Source organism: Oryctolagus cuniculus, chromosome 1 (assembly GCF_051225735.1).
Source record: "Oryctolagus cuniculus isolate XC-2025 breed Fujian yellow rabbit chromosome 1, ASM5122573v1, whole genome shotgun sequence".
In the NCBI taxonomy this organism is placed as follows: domain Eukaryota; kingdom Metazoa; phylum Chordata; class Mammalia; order Lagomorpha; family Leporidae; genus Oryctolagus; species Oryctolagus cuniculus.
This window is the reverse complement of record NC_142867.1, coordinates 55,685,402-55,703,011: the sequence shown is the minus strand read 5'-3', so window position 1 is coordinate 55,703,011 and position 17,610 is coordinate 55,685,402. Positions and strand designations below refer to the sequence as shown.

The following is a 17,610-nucleotide window of genomic DNA, read 5'->3' as shown; positions in this document are numbered from 1 at the left end:
TTCTCCTCTCTCTTGCTCTGCCTTCCAAATAAAACAAAACAGACTAAAATATTTAAAAAATGAAAAATAACAAAAGAACACACCCTATTTTAAATGAAACACACACAAAATTTTTTTTTAACAAGTACCAAAACCCAGTGCTCTTAGAAGAAATGTTCTCCTGAAATAATTTTTAAGGTATCACCTTGGAGCTAAACAGTGTCACTTTAGAAGTCCACAGCCACCTAAAACCCCAAAAGAGATGTGGTAGATAAGGATGAGAATTTATTACTACTTTCCCTAAACATAAAAAAAAATCAACAACTGGTGAGATTCCATTAGCTGGAAGGCAATAACAATATCAAAATTATGTTTTATAAGGCCACCAAACTATTAACATTTACTTCCACTATATTATACTATTAAATGTGGTTCTGATTGCCAAAATAGCTTAAGCGCAGAAAAGGAAGCCTCTCTCAGTCTCACCTTGGTACACACTACCCGTACAACCACTTTCCAAAAGGCAGAGGAATCAGATCCAGGTTGTACCTCAAAGAGAAGATGTTTCTCCTGGCCAGAAGCCACTTTAGCAGTTCTAAGGAGAGACAAGCACATCTGTTAATTCTACAAAAAGTTATATAAAATAACAGCTATAAAACCGGGTTCAAGAAGTACTTTCAAATAGAGGAAATATGAAAAAAAATGCACAAAGAATGATTGTAATAAGTAGATTCTAAAGACAGAGTTTTTTTTTAACATAAACATTTTAATTTTCAAGGTTTTAAAGGCAATAGCTTAGTGGAATCATATTTATACATTTCTTTTGGCCACAGCTATATCTCAATCGTCTTTAAGTTCCTAACAGACATTTAGGAAAAACAAAGTCCAACAAATCAGGTACTTAAAGGAAAAATTTAGGGGCCAGCACTAGGGTATAGAGGTTAAGCCTGCAACATCAGCATCTCCTATCAGAGCACTAGTTTGGATCCCAGTTATTCCGCTTCCAATCCAGCTTCCTGCTAATGTGCCTAAAAAAGTGGCAAAAGATGACTTAAATATCATCCCTGACACCCATGTGGAAGACCAGAATGGAATTCTAGGCTCCTGGCTTCAAACTGGCCTAGCCCTGGCTGTTGCAGCCATTTGGGAAGTGAACCAGTGGATGGAAGATTTCTTGTTTATGTCTCTCCCTCTTCTCTGTCACTCTGCCTTTTGAATATATAAATCTTTTTTAAAGATTTATTTGAAACAGTTACAGAGAGAGGTAGAGACAGAGAGAGGTCCTCCATCTGCTGGCTCACCCCCAAATGACTGTAATGGCTGGAACAGAGCCAATACAAAGCCAGGAGTTTCTTCCGGGTCTCCCACGTGGGCGCAGGAGTCCACGCCATTCTCTGCTGCTTTCCTAGGCAGGCCAGCAGGGAGCTGGATCAGAAGTGGAGCAGCCGGCGCCGCGGCTCACTAGGCTAATCCTCCGCCTAGCGGCGCCGGCACACCGGGTTCTAGTCCCGGTCGGGGCGCCGGATTCTGTCCCGGTTGCCCCCTTCCAGGCCAGCCCTCTGCTGTGGCCAGGGAGTGCAGTGGAGGATGGCCCAGGTGCTTGGGCCCTGCACCCCATGGGAGACCAGGAAAAGCACCTGGCTCCTGGCTCCTGCCATCGGATCAGCGCGGTGCGCCGGCCGCAGCGCGCCGGCCGCGGCAGCCATTGGAGGGTGAAACAACGGCAAAGGAAGACCTTTCTCTCTGTCTCTCTCTCTCACTGTCCACTCTGCCTGTCAAAAAAAAAAAAAAAAAAAAAAAAAAAAGAGGGCATAAAAGTTAAGTAACTCACCTTAGGAAATAAAGTCAGTGAGCGAGTTCAGCTGTGCTGTTTTCCAAGTGCTCTCTAGCTACCAAGCCATACTTCTCCTGTACTGGCCTAACTTTACAGTTTTCACAGAGCATTGCATTTGCCAAAGGCCCAAGTGTGATCCATGGGAATTGGTTTCAAGCACCAAACCCAGTCCAAAGTGTCTTGTGCTAAATAAATAAAACACTCTTAATCATCACTTCTATATTATCCAGTAAGCCTAGCTTGTGGATGACCTCATAGGAACATTTTATCCAATATCTTGGGGCTAAAGGGCACAATTTTATAGAATAGACTGGATTTGTGTGTGTGGGTGTGTGTATATTTTTTTTCCAAGATACTAAAGGAATGGAAATGTCATTTATCACTATTCATGTATTGAAACTTAAACATAAAAAAGTACTCTACTCTTAGGATGCTACTAACTTCTCAATCCTATTTTACTTTTAAAAATATGGTCTCAGAAGTAATGTTTCACACATGACCGTTTGGATGACTGAAAAAAAATAAAACACTCGACTTAAGACCTGTGACGACACTTTTATTATGAAAGATCAGACAATCCACAAATATAACTAATAAAATGTAAACTCTCCCTTCAGTGCCCCCTTCCCCCTCATCTCCCAAATCAGAAACAAGCACAGGGAATACTTTAGTGTGTCTTCTAATTCACTGCCTATATATTTACTTAGACACACACATAGCCATATCGATTTTTCAATTAATGAAACCAACTACCTTTTTTTAAAAAAGAAATCATCTCCTAATTTTTTTTGTAGTTAATTTTTATTTTCATTTTGAAAGGCAGAGACAGGCAAAGATTTTCCATTCACTGTTTCACTTCCCAATTGCCTGCAACAGACAGGGAGTAGACAAGGCAAAGCCAGAACTTGGAACTCAATCTGGGTCTCACAGGTAGATGGTAGGGACCCAAGTACTTGAGCCATTTCCTGCTGCCTCCCAAGATATGTATTCGCAGGAATTCTAAGTGGGGATGAGATTCAAACCAGGCACTCAGATGTGGAATTTGGGCATCCCAAGTGGTGGTCTTAACTGCTGTGCCAGATGACCATCCTCTTTTTCATTCTTGACTATTAACAGCAAATTTTAGCCATGTCCATTCAGGTAGCATTTCATTTTAACACAATGTGTTCCAGAGCACCAAGTATATCTCTTATCATCTAATACAGCTAATGTAAAGCCAGTGGAGTACGTTCACATATCTTTTGTTTGTTTGTTTGTTTCTTTGTTTTTGACAGGCAGAGTGGACAGTGAGAGAGAGACAGAGAGAAAGGTCTTCCTTTGCCGTTGGTTCACCCTCCAATGGCCGCCGTGGCCGGCACGCTGTGGCCGGCGCACCATGCTGACCCGATGGCAGGAACCAGGTACTTATCCTGGTCTCCCATGGGGTGCAGGGCCCAAGCACTTGGGCCATCCTCCACTGCACTCCCTGGCCACAGCAGAGAGCTGGCCTGGAAGAGGGGCAACCAGGACAGAATCCGGCGCCCCGACCGGGACTAGAACCTGGTGTGCTGGTGCTGCAAGGTGGAGGATTAGCCTAGTGAGCCACGGCGCCGGCCTTGTTCACATATCTTACTCTAAGCTACAAGTAGCGAGGTTGGCACTGTGGCATAGAAGGTTAAGCCTCTGCCTGCAATGCCAGCATCACACAGGGGCACTGGTTCAAGTTTCAGCTGCTCCATTTCTGATCCAGCTTCCTGCTAATGTGCCTGGGGATGGAGCAGCAGAGGATGGCCCCAGTTCTTGTGCCTCTGCACCCATGTGGGAGACCAGGAAGAAGCTCCTGGTTTCAGCCTGGCCCAGCCCCTGCTGCTGGGGCCATTTAGGGAGGGAACAGCAGATAAAAGCTTATGCTTGCTCTTTCTGTTTCACCTTCTCTATCTCTGCCTTTCAAATAAATACATCTTTTTTAAAATAAGCTATTAGTAGAGATTACAGTATTTTAAATTTATATATACTATGTTGTCCTAAACTGCTAGGTGATTTTATTTGGCCTTTCAGGAGGTTAGAGGAGAGATAGTGTTAGATAGTGGAAAGAGCTTCAGACTCAGAGAGCTGTGTCTGCCATTAATAAGTGGATAATCTAGGCTGTTAAAATGTCCAACTCTCAGCAGAGTTTTGCACATTGTATGTGTTCAGTGAATGCTGGCTGAATTGGAGATTAAAGAGAGAAACTTTAAGTTTTCACTTGAAAGGCAAAGTTCTAATTATTTTTCCAGGAATAAAATTATATAAAGAAAAGTAGATGTGAGCAGTGCTAGGAGATTTAATAGAAAAAAGCAACATCTGTTCACTTGTCTCTAAGGGAGAAAACATGCAAAAAGGCAGTACTTAAAAAGCATAGGGGTGCCGGCGCTATGGTGCAGCGGGTTAAAGCCCTGGCCTGAAGCGCCAGCATCCCATATGGGTGCAGGTTCAAGACCCGGCTGCTCCACTTCCTATCCAGCTCTCTGCTGCGGCCTGGGAAAGCATGGAAAGTGGCCCAAGTCCTTGGGCCCCTGCACCCACATGGGAGACCTGGAGGAAGCTCCCGGCTTCGGACTGGTGCAGCTCTGGCTGTTGCGGCCAATTGGGGAGTGAACCATCAGATTCAAGACCTACCTCTCTTTCTCTCTCACTTCCTCTCTCTCTCTCTCTCCTCTCTCTGTGTAACTCTTTCAAATAAATAAATAAATCTTTAAAAAATAAAAAATAAAAAGCATAGGAGTATGGGGCTGGCGCTGTGGTGTAGCGGGTAAAACCACCACCTGCACTATTTCCGATGCAGCTCTCTGCTATGGCCTGGGAAAGCAGTAGAAGATGGCCCAAGCCCTTGGGCCCCTGCACCTGCATGGGAGACCCAGAAGAGACCCCTGGCTTCTGGCTTTGGATCGGCCCAGCTCTGGCCGTTGTGGCCATTTGGGGAGTGAACCAGCAGATGGAAGACCTCTTTCTTTCTGCCTCTGCCTCTCTGTGAATATCTTTCAAGTAAAATAAATAAATCTTTAAAAAAATAAAAAGCATAGGAGTCTGTGACCATTCAGGGACAGAATTCCCTGAATACAAAAATTCTTTGTATTTTAATAGCTTCCACATAGATTAGTATGCAAACTGATGAAAGAATAAATTCACAAAGAAAAGGCTTAGTTCTATTAGGTGTGCTCTTTAAGAAAATGGAGAGATTCATATTCCATCTTAGATGAAAATTTACCCAAAAGAGTTAATTAGGGATTTAAAAGTGTTGGCTAATTATGAATATAAATAAATGAAGTATCTTATTCCTCAGTGATAAAAACAATCATCATATATATATTTTCTGATAAAATAATGGCTAAATAAACAAACATAGAGGATATATACATTCAGGTGAACTGGCTGATGTATAGAAACCTTAGTGTCAATGTAGCGCCTTTGTCTAGAGTAGCTCATTAGCATATCTACAGCTGTTATGGACCCCTTTGTGTTTTCAAGAGTCAGTTTGTCGTCTACAAGTACACAACTGCGAAGATGGTTGGGTGCTACTGTAATCTGGAACTGCATCAATATGCCTGTGTTCTGTGTTCCAAATTCCACTTAAGTTCCTTTCATCTCTTCTGTTCTCATCCCATATTTTAAAATGGCTACATAGAAAGTCTACTTGTAACAAGCATTCAATAAGTATTTGTTAACTCCTGCTGAAAACATTAAGTATTACCGATTGAGACTTCTGGTTACTTCTTACACAGCCATGACATATGGGGATATATCAGGGGTAAAAAGTATATGTAAAAAGAGCATGCCTTACACATCATTAAGTTCAGCTACTCTCCCAAGAAATTCTTCATATGTTAAGGAGCCACTTTCTCGAACCAACATGACGTGCTTTGCTACTTTTTCTGGTAACTTGCTAATAACCAATTGGGTTTGATCTGAAATTTGCTGTCCCATGATGAAATGACGTCTTTCAGAATCCAGAAAGAGTATTGCTTCACATAGTTTCTGTCAAATATACATAAAAGTTACTTTTACATACCATATAAAAGCAGTAATATATCCATCTTCAAAAAAGAAAAAAAAAACCTTTAAAGTGAGATTTCAGGAGACTTACATTAAGTCTAAAAGTCTATTTAAATCTATATTTTTTAGGTTGGGATCAAGATGGCAGGGTAGGGAGGGAGCTTACTGCTCTAGTCTAGGGGAAGATAGTGTAAAAAACAGTGGAGAAAGTGCAGTCTTAGGGAAAAAACAGCAGAGAAAACTACACATATTAGACACTGTGGACCTACATGGGGGATGTGAACACGCACAACTCAGGACCCCAGCAGCTGAGAATCTCAGCACCAGCTCTGGAGTAAGGTGAGACCAGACTGAAGCAGCCCAAGCCGCTGGCGATAAAACTGCAGGAAGAGCCTGGAGGGAATCTGGCTGGGAGCCCGGTGGGGGATAGTATACCTGCCAAACTGGAGAAGAAAAAAGAGGGGTGGCACGTTTCTCTCTCTTCGATTACCCTGCAAAAGCATCTTGTAACAAGCTGATAGAGGGCAGGCACCATTTTGGACACACGTAACAGCTGTGCCAGCTCTTGTCCCTGCACCCAGCAACCAGAACTGATAGGGGGCTGGGTGCTCATGACTGTGGGAGACTTGTGTGCCAGGACTGTGGAAACACCGAGGATGTGTGGGAGGACTCAGGGTGTGGCTGTGACTTTGGGCAGTCACCGTGTGAGGCTCCACATGCTCAGGGCTCCCTGAATGCCTGGTAAAGGTCATTGCTGTGGAACCTGAGCTTACACAGAGGACTGCACAGATCCTTTGTGAGGTTCTTGTGGCAGGGCGAATATTATACCCACTGGGACTAGCACACAGGCATTGGTCTCCTTTGAAGAAAGGAGGTGAGCTGAGGCTGAGTCTACACCAACAGAACAGAACAAACCTCCCCTGTGATTAAAACAAAACAAAACAAAACAAAACAAAACAAAACAAAACAAAACAGATTTACCATGCCAAACCTGGGTGTGTCACCTCAGACGTGCCCTTCACCCTGTAGCACTGAACAGAGCTCCTTGGCCACATCCACCACACAGCTTTAGTTGTTCATTGAAAAAGTAGACACTCCACCAATCCACAGATGCATAGTTCAAAGATAAAAGGTGACCACAGGGAAAAAAGCAGAAACCAACAAGTATCTCCACAAGTGCTGAATAATAAATGAATCAATTCAAGAAACAAGAATAAGGAAGACAACATGATACCTCCAAAAGAACCCAACACTTCAATACTAGATTGTCAGACTCACAGCTGACTTCTCATCAGAAACTCTACAAGCTAGGAGGGAATGGCGAGATATAGCCCAGGTACTAAGAGAGAACAACTGCCAGCCCAGAATATTATATCCTGCAAAGCTATCATTTGTGAATGAAGGTGAAATAAAGACTTTTCATAACAAACAGAAATTGAAAGAATTTGTTGCCACTCGTCCAGCCCTGCAAAAGATGCTTAAAGATGTGTTACACACAGAAACAAAGAAACACGGTCATCAATATGAAAGAAGGTAAAGGAAGGAAACCAAGGAAGGAAAGCTCACAGCAAAAGATCACAGGGAATTCAAAGCATATATTAGAACTTATCTTTGGCAAATGGCAGGGCAAAGTTACCACTTATCATTAGTCACATTGAACGTGAATGGCCTGAACTGTCCAGTTAAAAGACACCGTTTGGCTGATTGGGTTAAGGAACAAAACCCATCTATTTGCTGCTTACAAGAAACACATCTTTCCAACAAAGATCCATACAGACTGAAAGTGAAAGGCTGGAAAAAGATATACCATGCCAACAGAAATGAAAAAAGAGCAGGCGTAGCCATCTTAATATCAGACACCATAAACTTTACCACAAAAACCGTTAAGAGAGACAAAGAGGGACACTACATAATGATTAAGGGATCAATTCAACAGGAAGATATAACAATTATCAATGTATATGCACCTAACTACAGGGCACCGGTTTATCTAAAAGATTTGTTAACGGACTTAAAGGGAGACTTAGACCCCAATACAATAGTACTGGGGGACTTCAATACTCCACTCTCAGAAATAGACAGATTAATAGGACAGAAGATCAACAAGGATACAGTAGATTTAAATGACACTATAGCCCAAATGGATCTAACAGATATATACAGAACTTTCAAGCCTACAGCTAAAGATTTTACATTCTTCTCAGCAGTACATGGAACCTTCTCTAGGATTGACCACATACTAGGCCATAAAGCAAGTCTCAGCAAATTCAAAAGAATTAGAATCATACCATGCAGCTTCTCAGACCATAAAGGAATGAAGTTGGAAATGAACAACTCAGGAATCCCTAGAGCATATGCAAACACATGGAGATTGAACAACATGCTCCTGAATGAACAATGGGTCATAGAAGAAATCAAAAGAGAAATCAAAAACTTTCTGGAAGTAAATGAGGATAACAGCACAACATACCAAAACTTATGGGACGCAGCAAAAGCAGTGTTAAGAGGTAAGTTTATATCAATAGGTGCCTACATCAAGAAATTGGAAAGGCACCAAATAGATGAGCTTTCTATTCACCTCAAGGATCTAGAAAACCTACAGCAAACCAGACCCAAATCTAGTAGGAGAAGAGAAATAATTAAAATCAGAGAAGAAATCAACAGGATTGAATCAAGAAAAACATTCCAAAAAATCAGCCAAACGAGGAGCTGGTTTTTTGAAAAAATAAACAAAATTGACACCCCATTGGCCCAACTAACTAAAAAAAGAAGAGAAAAGACCCAAATCAATAAAATCAGAGATGAAAAAGGAAATGTAACAACAGACACCACAGAAATAAAAAGAATCATCAGAAATTACTACAAGGACTTGTATGCCAGCAAACAGGGAAACCTATCAGAAATGGATAGATTCCTGGACACATGCAACCTACCTAAATTGAACCAGGAAGACATCGAAAACCTAAACAGACCCATAACTGAGACAGAAATTGAAACAGTAATAAAGGCCCTCCCAACAAAGAAAAGCCCAGGACCAGATGGATTCACTGCTGAATTCTACCAGACGTTTAAAGAAGAACTAACTCCAATTCTTCTCAAACTATTCAGAACAATCGAAGAAGAGGGAGTCCTCCCAAATTCTTTCTATGAAGCCAGCATCACCTTAATTCCTAAGCCGGAAAAAGATGCAGCACTGAAAGAGAATTACAGACCAATATCCCTGATGAACATAGATGCAAAAATCCTCAATAAAATTCTCGCCAATAGAATGCAACAACACATCAGAAAGATCATCCACCCAGACCAAGTGGGATTTATCCCTGGTATGCAGGGATGGTTTAATGTGCGCAAGACAATCAATGTGATACACCACATTAACAGACTGCAGAAGAAAAACCATATGATTATCTCAATAGATGCAGAGAAAGCATTTGATAAAATACAACACCCGTTCATGATGAAAACTCTAAGCAAACTGGGTTTGGAAGGAACATTCCTCAATACAATCAAAGCAATCTATGAAAAACCCACAGCCAACATCCTATTGAATGGGGAAAAGTTGGAAGCATTTCCACTGAGATCTGGGACCAGACAGGGATGTCCACTCTCACCACTGCTATTCAATATAGTTCTGGAGGTTCTAGCCAGAGCTATTAGGCAAGAAAAAGAAATTAAAGGGATACAAATTGGGAAGGAAGAACTCAAACTATCCCTCTTTGCAGATGACATGATTCTTTATTTAGGGGACCCAAAGAACTCTACCAAGAGACTATTGGAACTCATAGAAGAGTTTGGCAAAGTAGCAGGGTATAAAATCAATGCACAAAAATCAACAGCCTTTGTATACACAGACAATGCCATGGCTGAGGAAGAACTTCTAAGATCAATCCCATTCACAATAGCTACAAAAACAATCAAATACCTTGGAATAAACTTAACCAAGGACGTTAAAGATCTCTACGATGAAAATTACAAAACCTTAAAGAAAGAAATAGAAGAGGATACCAAGAAATGGAAAAATCTTCCATGCTCATGGATTGGAAGAATCAATATCATCAAAATGTCCATTCTCCCAAAAGCAATTTATAAATTCAATGCAATAACAATCAAGATACCGAAGACCTTCTTCTCAGATCTGGAAAAATTGGTGCTGAAATTTATATGGAGGCACAAGAGACCTCGAATAGCTAAAGCAATCTTGTACAACAAAAACAAAGCCGGAGGCATCACAATACCAGTTTTCAGGACATACTACAGGGCAGTTGTAATCAAAACAGCATGGTACTGGTACAGAAACAGATGGATAGACCAATGGAACAGAATTGAAATACCAGAAATCAACCCAAACATCTACAGCCAACTTATATTTGATCAAGGATCTAAAACTAATTCCTGGAGCAAGGACAGTCTATTCAATAAATGGTGCTGGGAAAATTGGATTTCCACGTGCAGAATCATGAAGCAAGACCCCTACCTTACACCTTACACAAAAATCCACTCAACATGGATTAAAGACCTAAATCTACGACCTGACACCATCAAGTTACTAGAGAACATTGGAGAAAGCCTACAAGATATTGGCACAGGCAAAGAGTTTCTGGAAAAGACCCGGGAGGCACAGGCAGTCAAAGCCAAAATTAACTATTGGGATTGCATCAAATTGAGAAGTTTCTGTACTGCAAAAGAAACAGTCAGGAGAGTGAAGAGACAACCGTCAGAATGGGAAAAAATATTTGCAAACTATGCAACAGATAAAGGGTTAATAACCAGAATCTACAAAGAGATCAAGAAACTCCACAAAAACAAAACCAACAACCCAATTAAGAGATGGGCCAAGGACCTCAACAGACATTTTTCAAAAGAGGAAATCCAAATGGCCAACAGGCACATGAAAAAATGTTCAAGGTCATTAGCAATCAGGGAAATGCAAATCAAAACCACAATGAGGTTCCACCTCACCCCGGTTAGAATGGCTCACATTCAGAAATCTACCAACAACAGATGCTGGCGAGGATGTGGGGAAAAAGGGACACTAACCCACTGTTGGTGGGAATGCAAACTGGTCAAGCCACTATGGAAGTCAGTCTGGAGATCCCTCAGAAACCTGAAGATAACCCTACCGTTCGACCCAGCCATCCCACTCCTTGGAATTTACCCAAAGGAATTTAAATTGGCAAACAAAAAAGCGGTCTGCACCCTAATGTTTATTGCAGCTCAATTCACAATAGCTAAGACCTGGAACCAACCTAAATGCCCATCAACGGTAGACTGGATAAAGAAATTATGGGATATGTACTCTTTAGAATACTATACCGCAGTAAGAAACAACGAAATCCAGTCATTTGCAACAAAATGGAGGAATCTGGAACACATCATGCTGAGTGAAATAAGCCAGTCCCAAAGGGACAAATACCATATGTTTTCCCTGATCGGTGACAACTGACTGAACACCAAAAAGGAAACCTGTTGAAGTGGAATGGACACTATGGGAAACGGTGACTTGATCAGCATAGCCCTGACTGTTAATGAACAACTTAATACATTATCCCTCTTAGTAGTTTTTTTGTCTGTTCTACTTAATATGACTGGTTTAATTCTGTAATTAATACACAGTTATTCTTAAGTGTTGAAATTTAACTGAAATGTGATCCCTGTTAAACATAAGAGTAGGAATAAGAGAGGGAAGAGATATATAATTTGGGACATGCTCAAGCTGACTTGCCCCAAATGGTAGAGTTAGAAACATACCAGGGGACTCCAATTCAATCCCATCAAGGTGGCATGTACCAATGCCATCTCACTAGTCCAAGTGATCAATTTCAGTTCACAATTGATCATAATGAAAGGACTAAGAGTCAAAGGGAGCACATAAGCAAGTCTAGTACCTGCTAACACTAACCGATAGAATAAATAAAGGGGAGAGTGATCCAACATGGGAAGTGAGATACTCAGCAGACTCATAGAATGGCAGATGTCCTAAATAGCACTCTGGCCTCAGAATCAGCCCTAAAGGCATTCGGAGCTGGCTGAAAAGCCCATGAGAGTATTTCAGGCATGGAAAGACAAGACACTCTGGCAAAAGATCTCAGTGAGTGAGATCTCAGTGGAAAGAACAGGTCTTCAAAGAAGGAGGTACCTTTCTCTGAAGGGAGGAGAGAACCTCCACTTTGACTATGACCTTGTCTAAACAAGATAAGAATCGGAGAACTCAGAAGGCTTCCATAGCCTTGGAAACTCATTACTGGAACATAGGGAGACTACTGATGCCATAGACAGGAGTGTCAATTGGTAAAGTCAACAACAGGAGTCACTGTGCACTTACTCCTCATGTAGGATCTCTGTCCTTAATGTGCTGTGCATTGAGATTTAATGCTATAACGAGTACTCAAACAATATATTTCACTTTGTGTTTCTATGGGTGTGCAAACTGTTGAAATCTTTACTTAATGCATACTAAACTGATCCTCTGAAAAAAAAAAAAAGAAAGAAAAGAAACTATCAACTCCCAACTTGACTCTCACTGGGATTAAACATGACAATAGGTCTGATCTGATTTCATCATCATTAAAAAAAATCATCCATTATTTTTCACTTTATGTTTCTGTGTGGGAGCAAACTGTTGAAATCCTTACTTAATGTATACTAAGCTGATCTTCTGTATATTAAGATAATCGAAAATGAATCTTGATGTGAATGGAAGGGGAGAGGGAGTGGGAAAGGGGAGGGTTGTGGGTGGGAGGGACGGTATGGGGGGGAAGCCATAGTAATCCATTATTCGTACTTTGGAAACTTATATTCATTAAATAAAAGTTAAAAAAAAAATCAAAAAAAAAAAAATACTAGATTGTGAAGAAGACTGAAGAAATGCCAGAAATGGAATTCAAAAAATTGACTGTAGGATTACTTAGAAGTAATCACAACCAAATGCACGAACTAATGAAATCCACACATGACATGAAAGAAAATTTCTCCAACGAAATTGAGATGTTAGAGAAAACAAAACAATATCTTGGAAATGAAGAATTTAATAGAATAAAAAATGCAGTGGAAAACCTTAACAACAGAATTGGTGAAGCAAAAGAAAGAATATCCAAGATGAATCGCAGGAAATTACACAGACCAAAGACAAGAAAAAGAAATTAGAAAACTAAAAAAACACTTGGGAATCTACAGAATACTATCAAATGACCCAATATATGGGTCTTAGGACAGCGTGGAAAGAGAGAAAGGATTAGAAGGCCTTTTTAGTGAAATAATAACAGAAAACTTCCCTAATTTGGAGAAAGAAAGGCATATCCAAGTACAGAAAGCACAAAGAACTACTAACAGAAATGACCAGAAGAGATCTGCACTATGACACATTGTAGTCAAACTCTCCACAGTGAAACATAAACAAAAGATTCTAAAATGTGCATGAGAGAAATGCCAGATTACTTTCAAAGGCTCTCCAATTAGACTCACAGAGGACTTCTCATCAGAAACCCTACAGGTTGGGGTTGGGGCCGGTGCTATGGCTCACTTGGTTAATCCTCCACCTGCGCCACCAGCATCCCATATGGGCGCCGGGTTCTATTCCCGTTTGCTCCTCTTCCAGTCCAGCTCTCTGCCGTGGCCCAGGAAGGCAGCAGAGGATGGCCCGAGTGCTTGGGCACTGCACCCACACGGGAGACCAGGAGGAAGCACCTGGCTCCTGGCTTCGGATCGGCATAGCTCCGGCCATAGCGGCCATTTGGGGGGTGAACCAATGGAAGGAAGACCTTTCTTCTCTCTCTCTCACTGTCTGTCAAATAAATAAAAAAAAACAAATAAAAAATAAAAGAAACCCTACAGGCTAGGAGAGAATAATGAGATATATTCCAAGTCTTAGGAGAAAAAAACTGTCAACCCAGAACCCTGCAAAGCTCTCATTTATGAATGAAAGTGAAATAAAGATCTTCCATAACAAACAGAAATTGAAAGAATTTGTCACCACCCATCCAGCGTTGCAAAAGATGCTTAAGGAAGTATTGCACACACAAACACAGAAGAAACATGGTCATCATTACGAAAGAAGGTGAAGGTGGAAAATCTCCCAGTAAAAGTGCAAAGGATAGTAAGAAAAAAATAGGAATACTTATTGCAAAATGGCGGGAAAAAGTTGTTACTTATCAATAGTCACCTTGAAAATAAATGGCCTCAACTCTCCAGATACAGACAGGCTGAATGAATTAAAAAACAAAACTCATCTATTTGCTGCCTATAAGAAACCCATTTCACCAACAAAGATGCACTCAGACTGAAAGTGAAAAGGATGGAAAAAGATATTCCATGCAAACAGAAACCAAAATAGAGCTGGTGTAGCCATCCTAATATCAGACAATATAGACTTTAACACAAAAACTGTTAAAAGAGACAAAGAAGGGCACTATGTAATGATTAAGGGGTCAATTCAAAGAAAGATGTAACTATTATAAATATATTATAATATATATTATATGTATAATATATATGCACCTAATTACAGGGCACCTGACTATTTAAAAGAATTGTTAAGGCATCTAAAGGGAGACATAGACTCAAATATAATAGTAATAGGAGTCTTCACTACCCCATTTTCAGCAATGGACAGAACAACAAGACACAAAATCAGCAAAGGAAACTGCAGAGTTAATTGACACTATAGACCAAATGGACCTAACAGATATCTACAGAACATCCCATCCTATAGCTTCAGAATATACATTCTTCTCACCAGCGCATGGAGCTTTCTCTAGGATTGACCACATGCTAGGCCATAAAGCAAGTCTCAGCAAATTAAAAAAAAAAATCAAAATCATACCATACATCTTCTCATACCAAATGGAATGAAGCTGGAAATCAGCAACTCAAGAATTTCTAGAACATATGCAGACACATGGAGACTAAACAACATGCTCCTGAAGTAACAGTGGGTCAAGGAAGAAATCAAAAGATTTCTGGAAACAAACGAAGACAACAAGACAACATATCAAAATCTATGGGATACAGCAAAAGCAGTGTTAAAAGGAAAGTTTATAGCAATCAGTGCCTGCATGAAGAAACTGGAAAGGTACCAAATAAATGAGCTATCAACGCATCTCAAGGACCTAGAACATCAACAACAAACCAAAACCAAAACTAGTAGGAAGAAAGAAATAATTAAAATTATAGAATAAACAAAATTGAAACAAAAAATCAGTGAAATATAAAAAAATACAAAAAATCAATGAAATATAAAGCTTTTTTTTTAAAAAAAAACACAATCAATACACCACTGATGCAACTAACCAAAAAAGGAGGGAGAAGACCCAAATCAATAAAATCAGAGATGATAAAGGAAATTAACAACAGATACCACAAAAATAAAATCATCAGAAATCACTACAAAGAGCTGTATGCCAACAAACCGGAAACCTAGAAGAAATGGATAGATTCCTGACACACACAATCTACGTAAATTGAGCCATGAAAACACAGAAAACCTAAACATACCCATAACCAAGATGGAAATTGAATCTAACAAAGACCTTCACAACAAAAAGCCCAGGACCGGATGGCTTCACTGCTGAATTCTACCAGACATTTAAAGAACAACTAACTCCAATTCTTCTCAAGTTATTCAAAACAACTGAAAGGGAGGCAATCCTCCCAAATTCTATGAAGCCAGCATAACCTTAATTTCTAAACCTGAAAAACATGCAACAGAGAAAGAGAACTACAGGCCAATTTACTTGATGAACATAGTTGCAAAAATCCTCAATAAAATTCTAACCAATCGAATCCAACAAACAGAAGGATCATTCATGCAGACCAAGTGGAATTTATTCCTGGTATGCAGGGATGGTTCAACATTCGCAAATCAATGTGATATATCACATTAACAAATTAAAGAACAAAATCCATGATTATCTCATAATACAAAACACTTTCATGGTGAAAACTCTAGGCAAACTGGGTATAGAAGGAACATTCCTCAATACAATCAAGGCAATTTATGAAAAACCCACTCCAGCATCATATTGAATGCTCAAAAATGGAAGCATTCCCACTGACATCCTTAACCAGAGAAGGATGTCCATTCTCAATACTGCTATTCAATATAGTCCCGGAAGTATTAGCCAGAGCCATTAGACAAGGAAAAAAAAAATCAAAGGCTACAAATAGAGAAGGAGGAAGTCAAACTATCCCCATTTGCAGATAACGTGATCCTAAATATAGGGGATCCAAAAGACTCCATTAAGAGACTACTGGAACTCATAGAAGAGTTTGGTAAAGTAGCAGGATATAAAATGAATACACAAAAATCAACAGCCTTTGTATACAGACAATGCCATGCCTGAAAATGAACTTTAAGATCAATCCCATTCACAACAGCTAAAAAAAAAAATCAAATACTTGGAATAAATTTAACCACAGACATCAAAGATCTCTATGATGGGAATTACAAAGCACTGAAAAAATAGAAGAACATACAAAAAAATGGAAAAAATCTTCCATGTTCATGGATTGGAAGAATCAATATCATCAAAATGTCCACACTACCAAAAGCAATCTATGGATTCAATGCAATACAATGCAAAATACCAAGTACATTCTTCTTAGATATAGAAAAAATGAGTTGAAATTCATAATGGAAACACAGAAGACCCCAAATAGCTAAAGCAATCTTATAAAACAAAAACAAAGCTGGAGGCATCACAATACTAGGTTTCAAGACATACTACAAGGCAGTTATAATAAAAACAACCTGGTACTGGTACAAAACCAGATGGACAGACCAGTGGAACAGAATAGAAAATCCAGAAATGAACTCAATCAACGCCAACCAACTATCTTATATCAAGGATCTAAAATCAACACCTGGAGCAAGGACAGTCTCTTCAACAAATGGTGATGGGAAAATTGGATCTCCACATACAGAAGTATGAAGCAAGACCTATACCTTCCACCTTACACAAAAATCCACTCAAAATGCATTAAAGACCTAAATCTACTGCCTGATACCATCAAATTATTAGAGAACACTGGGGAAACCCTCCTAGACATTGGCATAAAGAATTCTTGGAAAAGACCTCAGAGGCATAGACAAAGTCAAAATTGACAAATGGGATTACATCAAATTGAGAAGCTTCTGTATTGCAAAAGAAACACTCAGTGAAGTGAAGAGGCAACTAACAGAATGGGAGAAATTATTTACAAACTATACAACTGATACAGGATTAATAACCAGAATACATAAAGAGATAAGAAATTCAACAACAAAACAAACAACCCAGTTAAGAAATGGGCAAAGGACTACAATTAGATTTCACCTCACCCCCGTTAGAATGGTTTTCATGCAGAAATCAACAAACAACAAATACTGGCAAGGATGTGGGGAAGAATGTACCCTAATCCACTGTTGGTGGGAATGTAAACTGGTAAAGCCACTATGGGCTGGCGTGGTGGCTCACTAGGCTAATCCTCTGCCTGTGGCGCCGGCACCCCGGATTCTGAACTGGTTGCTCCTCTTCCAGGCCAGCTCTCTGCTGTGGCCTGGGAGTGCAGTGGAGGATGGCCCAAGTGCTTGGGCCCTGCACCCACATGGGAGACCAGGAGGAAGCACCTGGCTCCTGGCTTTGGATCAGAACAGCGTGCCGGCCGCATCGCGCCGGCAGCATCGGCCATTTGGGGGGGTAAACCAATGGAAAGGAAGATCTTTCTCTCTGTCTCTCTCTCACTAACTCTGTCAAAAAAAAAAAAAAAAGCCACTATGGAAGACAGTATGGAGATACCTCAGAAATCTGAAT

The 17,610-nt window shown here is 40.2% G+C and overlaps 1 protein-coding gene across 9 annotated transcripts in view; it reads right to left on the bottom strand.

Moving 5' to 3' along the window:
* Nucleotides 1-17,610, bottom strand: part of RNF141 (ring finger protein 141) — a 43,148-nt gene that overhangs the window by 14,437 nt on the left and 11,101 nt on the right. For 3 of the 9 annotated variants that reach the window (XM_002708811.6, XM_008266159.5, XM_070073369.2), the window contains exons 2-3: nt 5,613-5,806; nt 466-574 (exon numbers count right to left, since the gene is read on the bottom strand). The exons of 1 other annotated variant lie outside the window; for it this stretch is intronic. In XM_002708811.6, coding sequence (XP_002708857.1) covers nt 466-574; nt 5,613-5,755 — 252 coding nt within the window. In that variant the 5' untranslated portion in view covers nt 5,756-5,806. Of the gene's footprint in view, nt 1-465; nt 575-5,607; nt 5,807-17,610 lie in introns of all 9 variants that reach the window. 5 more of the 9 variants (XM_070073393.2, XM_070073372.2, XM_070073384.2 and 2 more) reach the window with 3 other exon arrangements.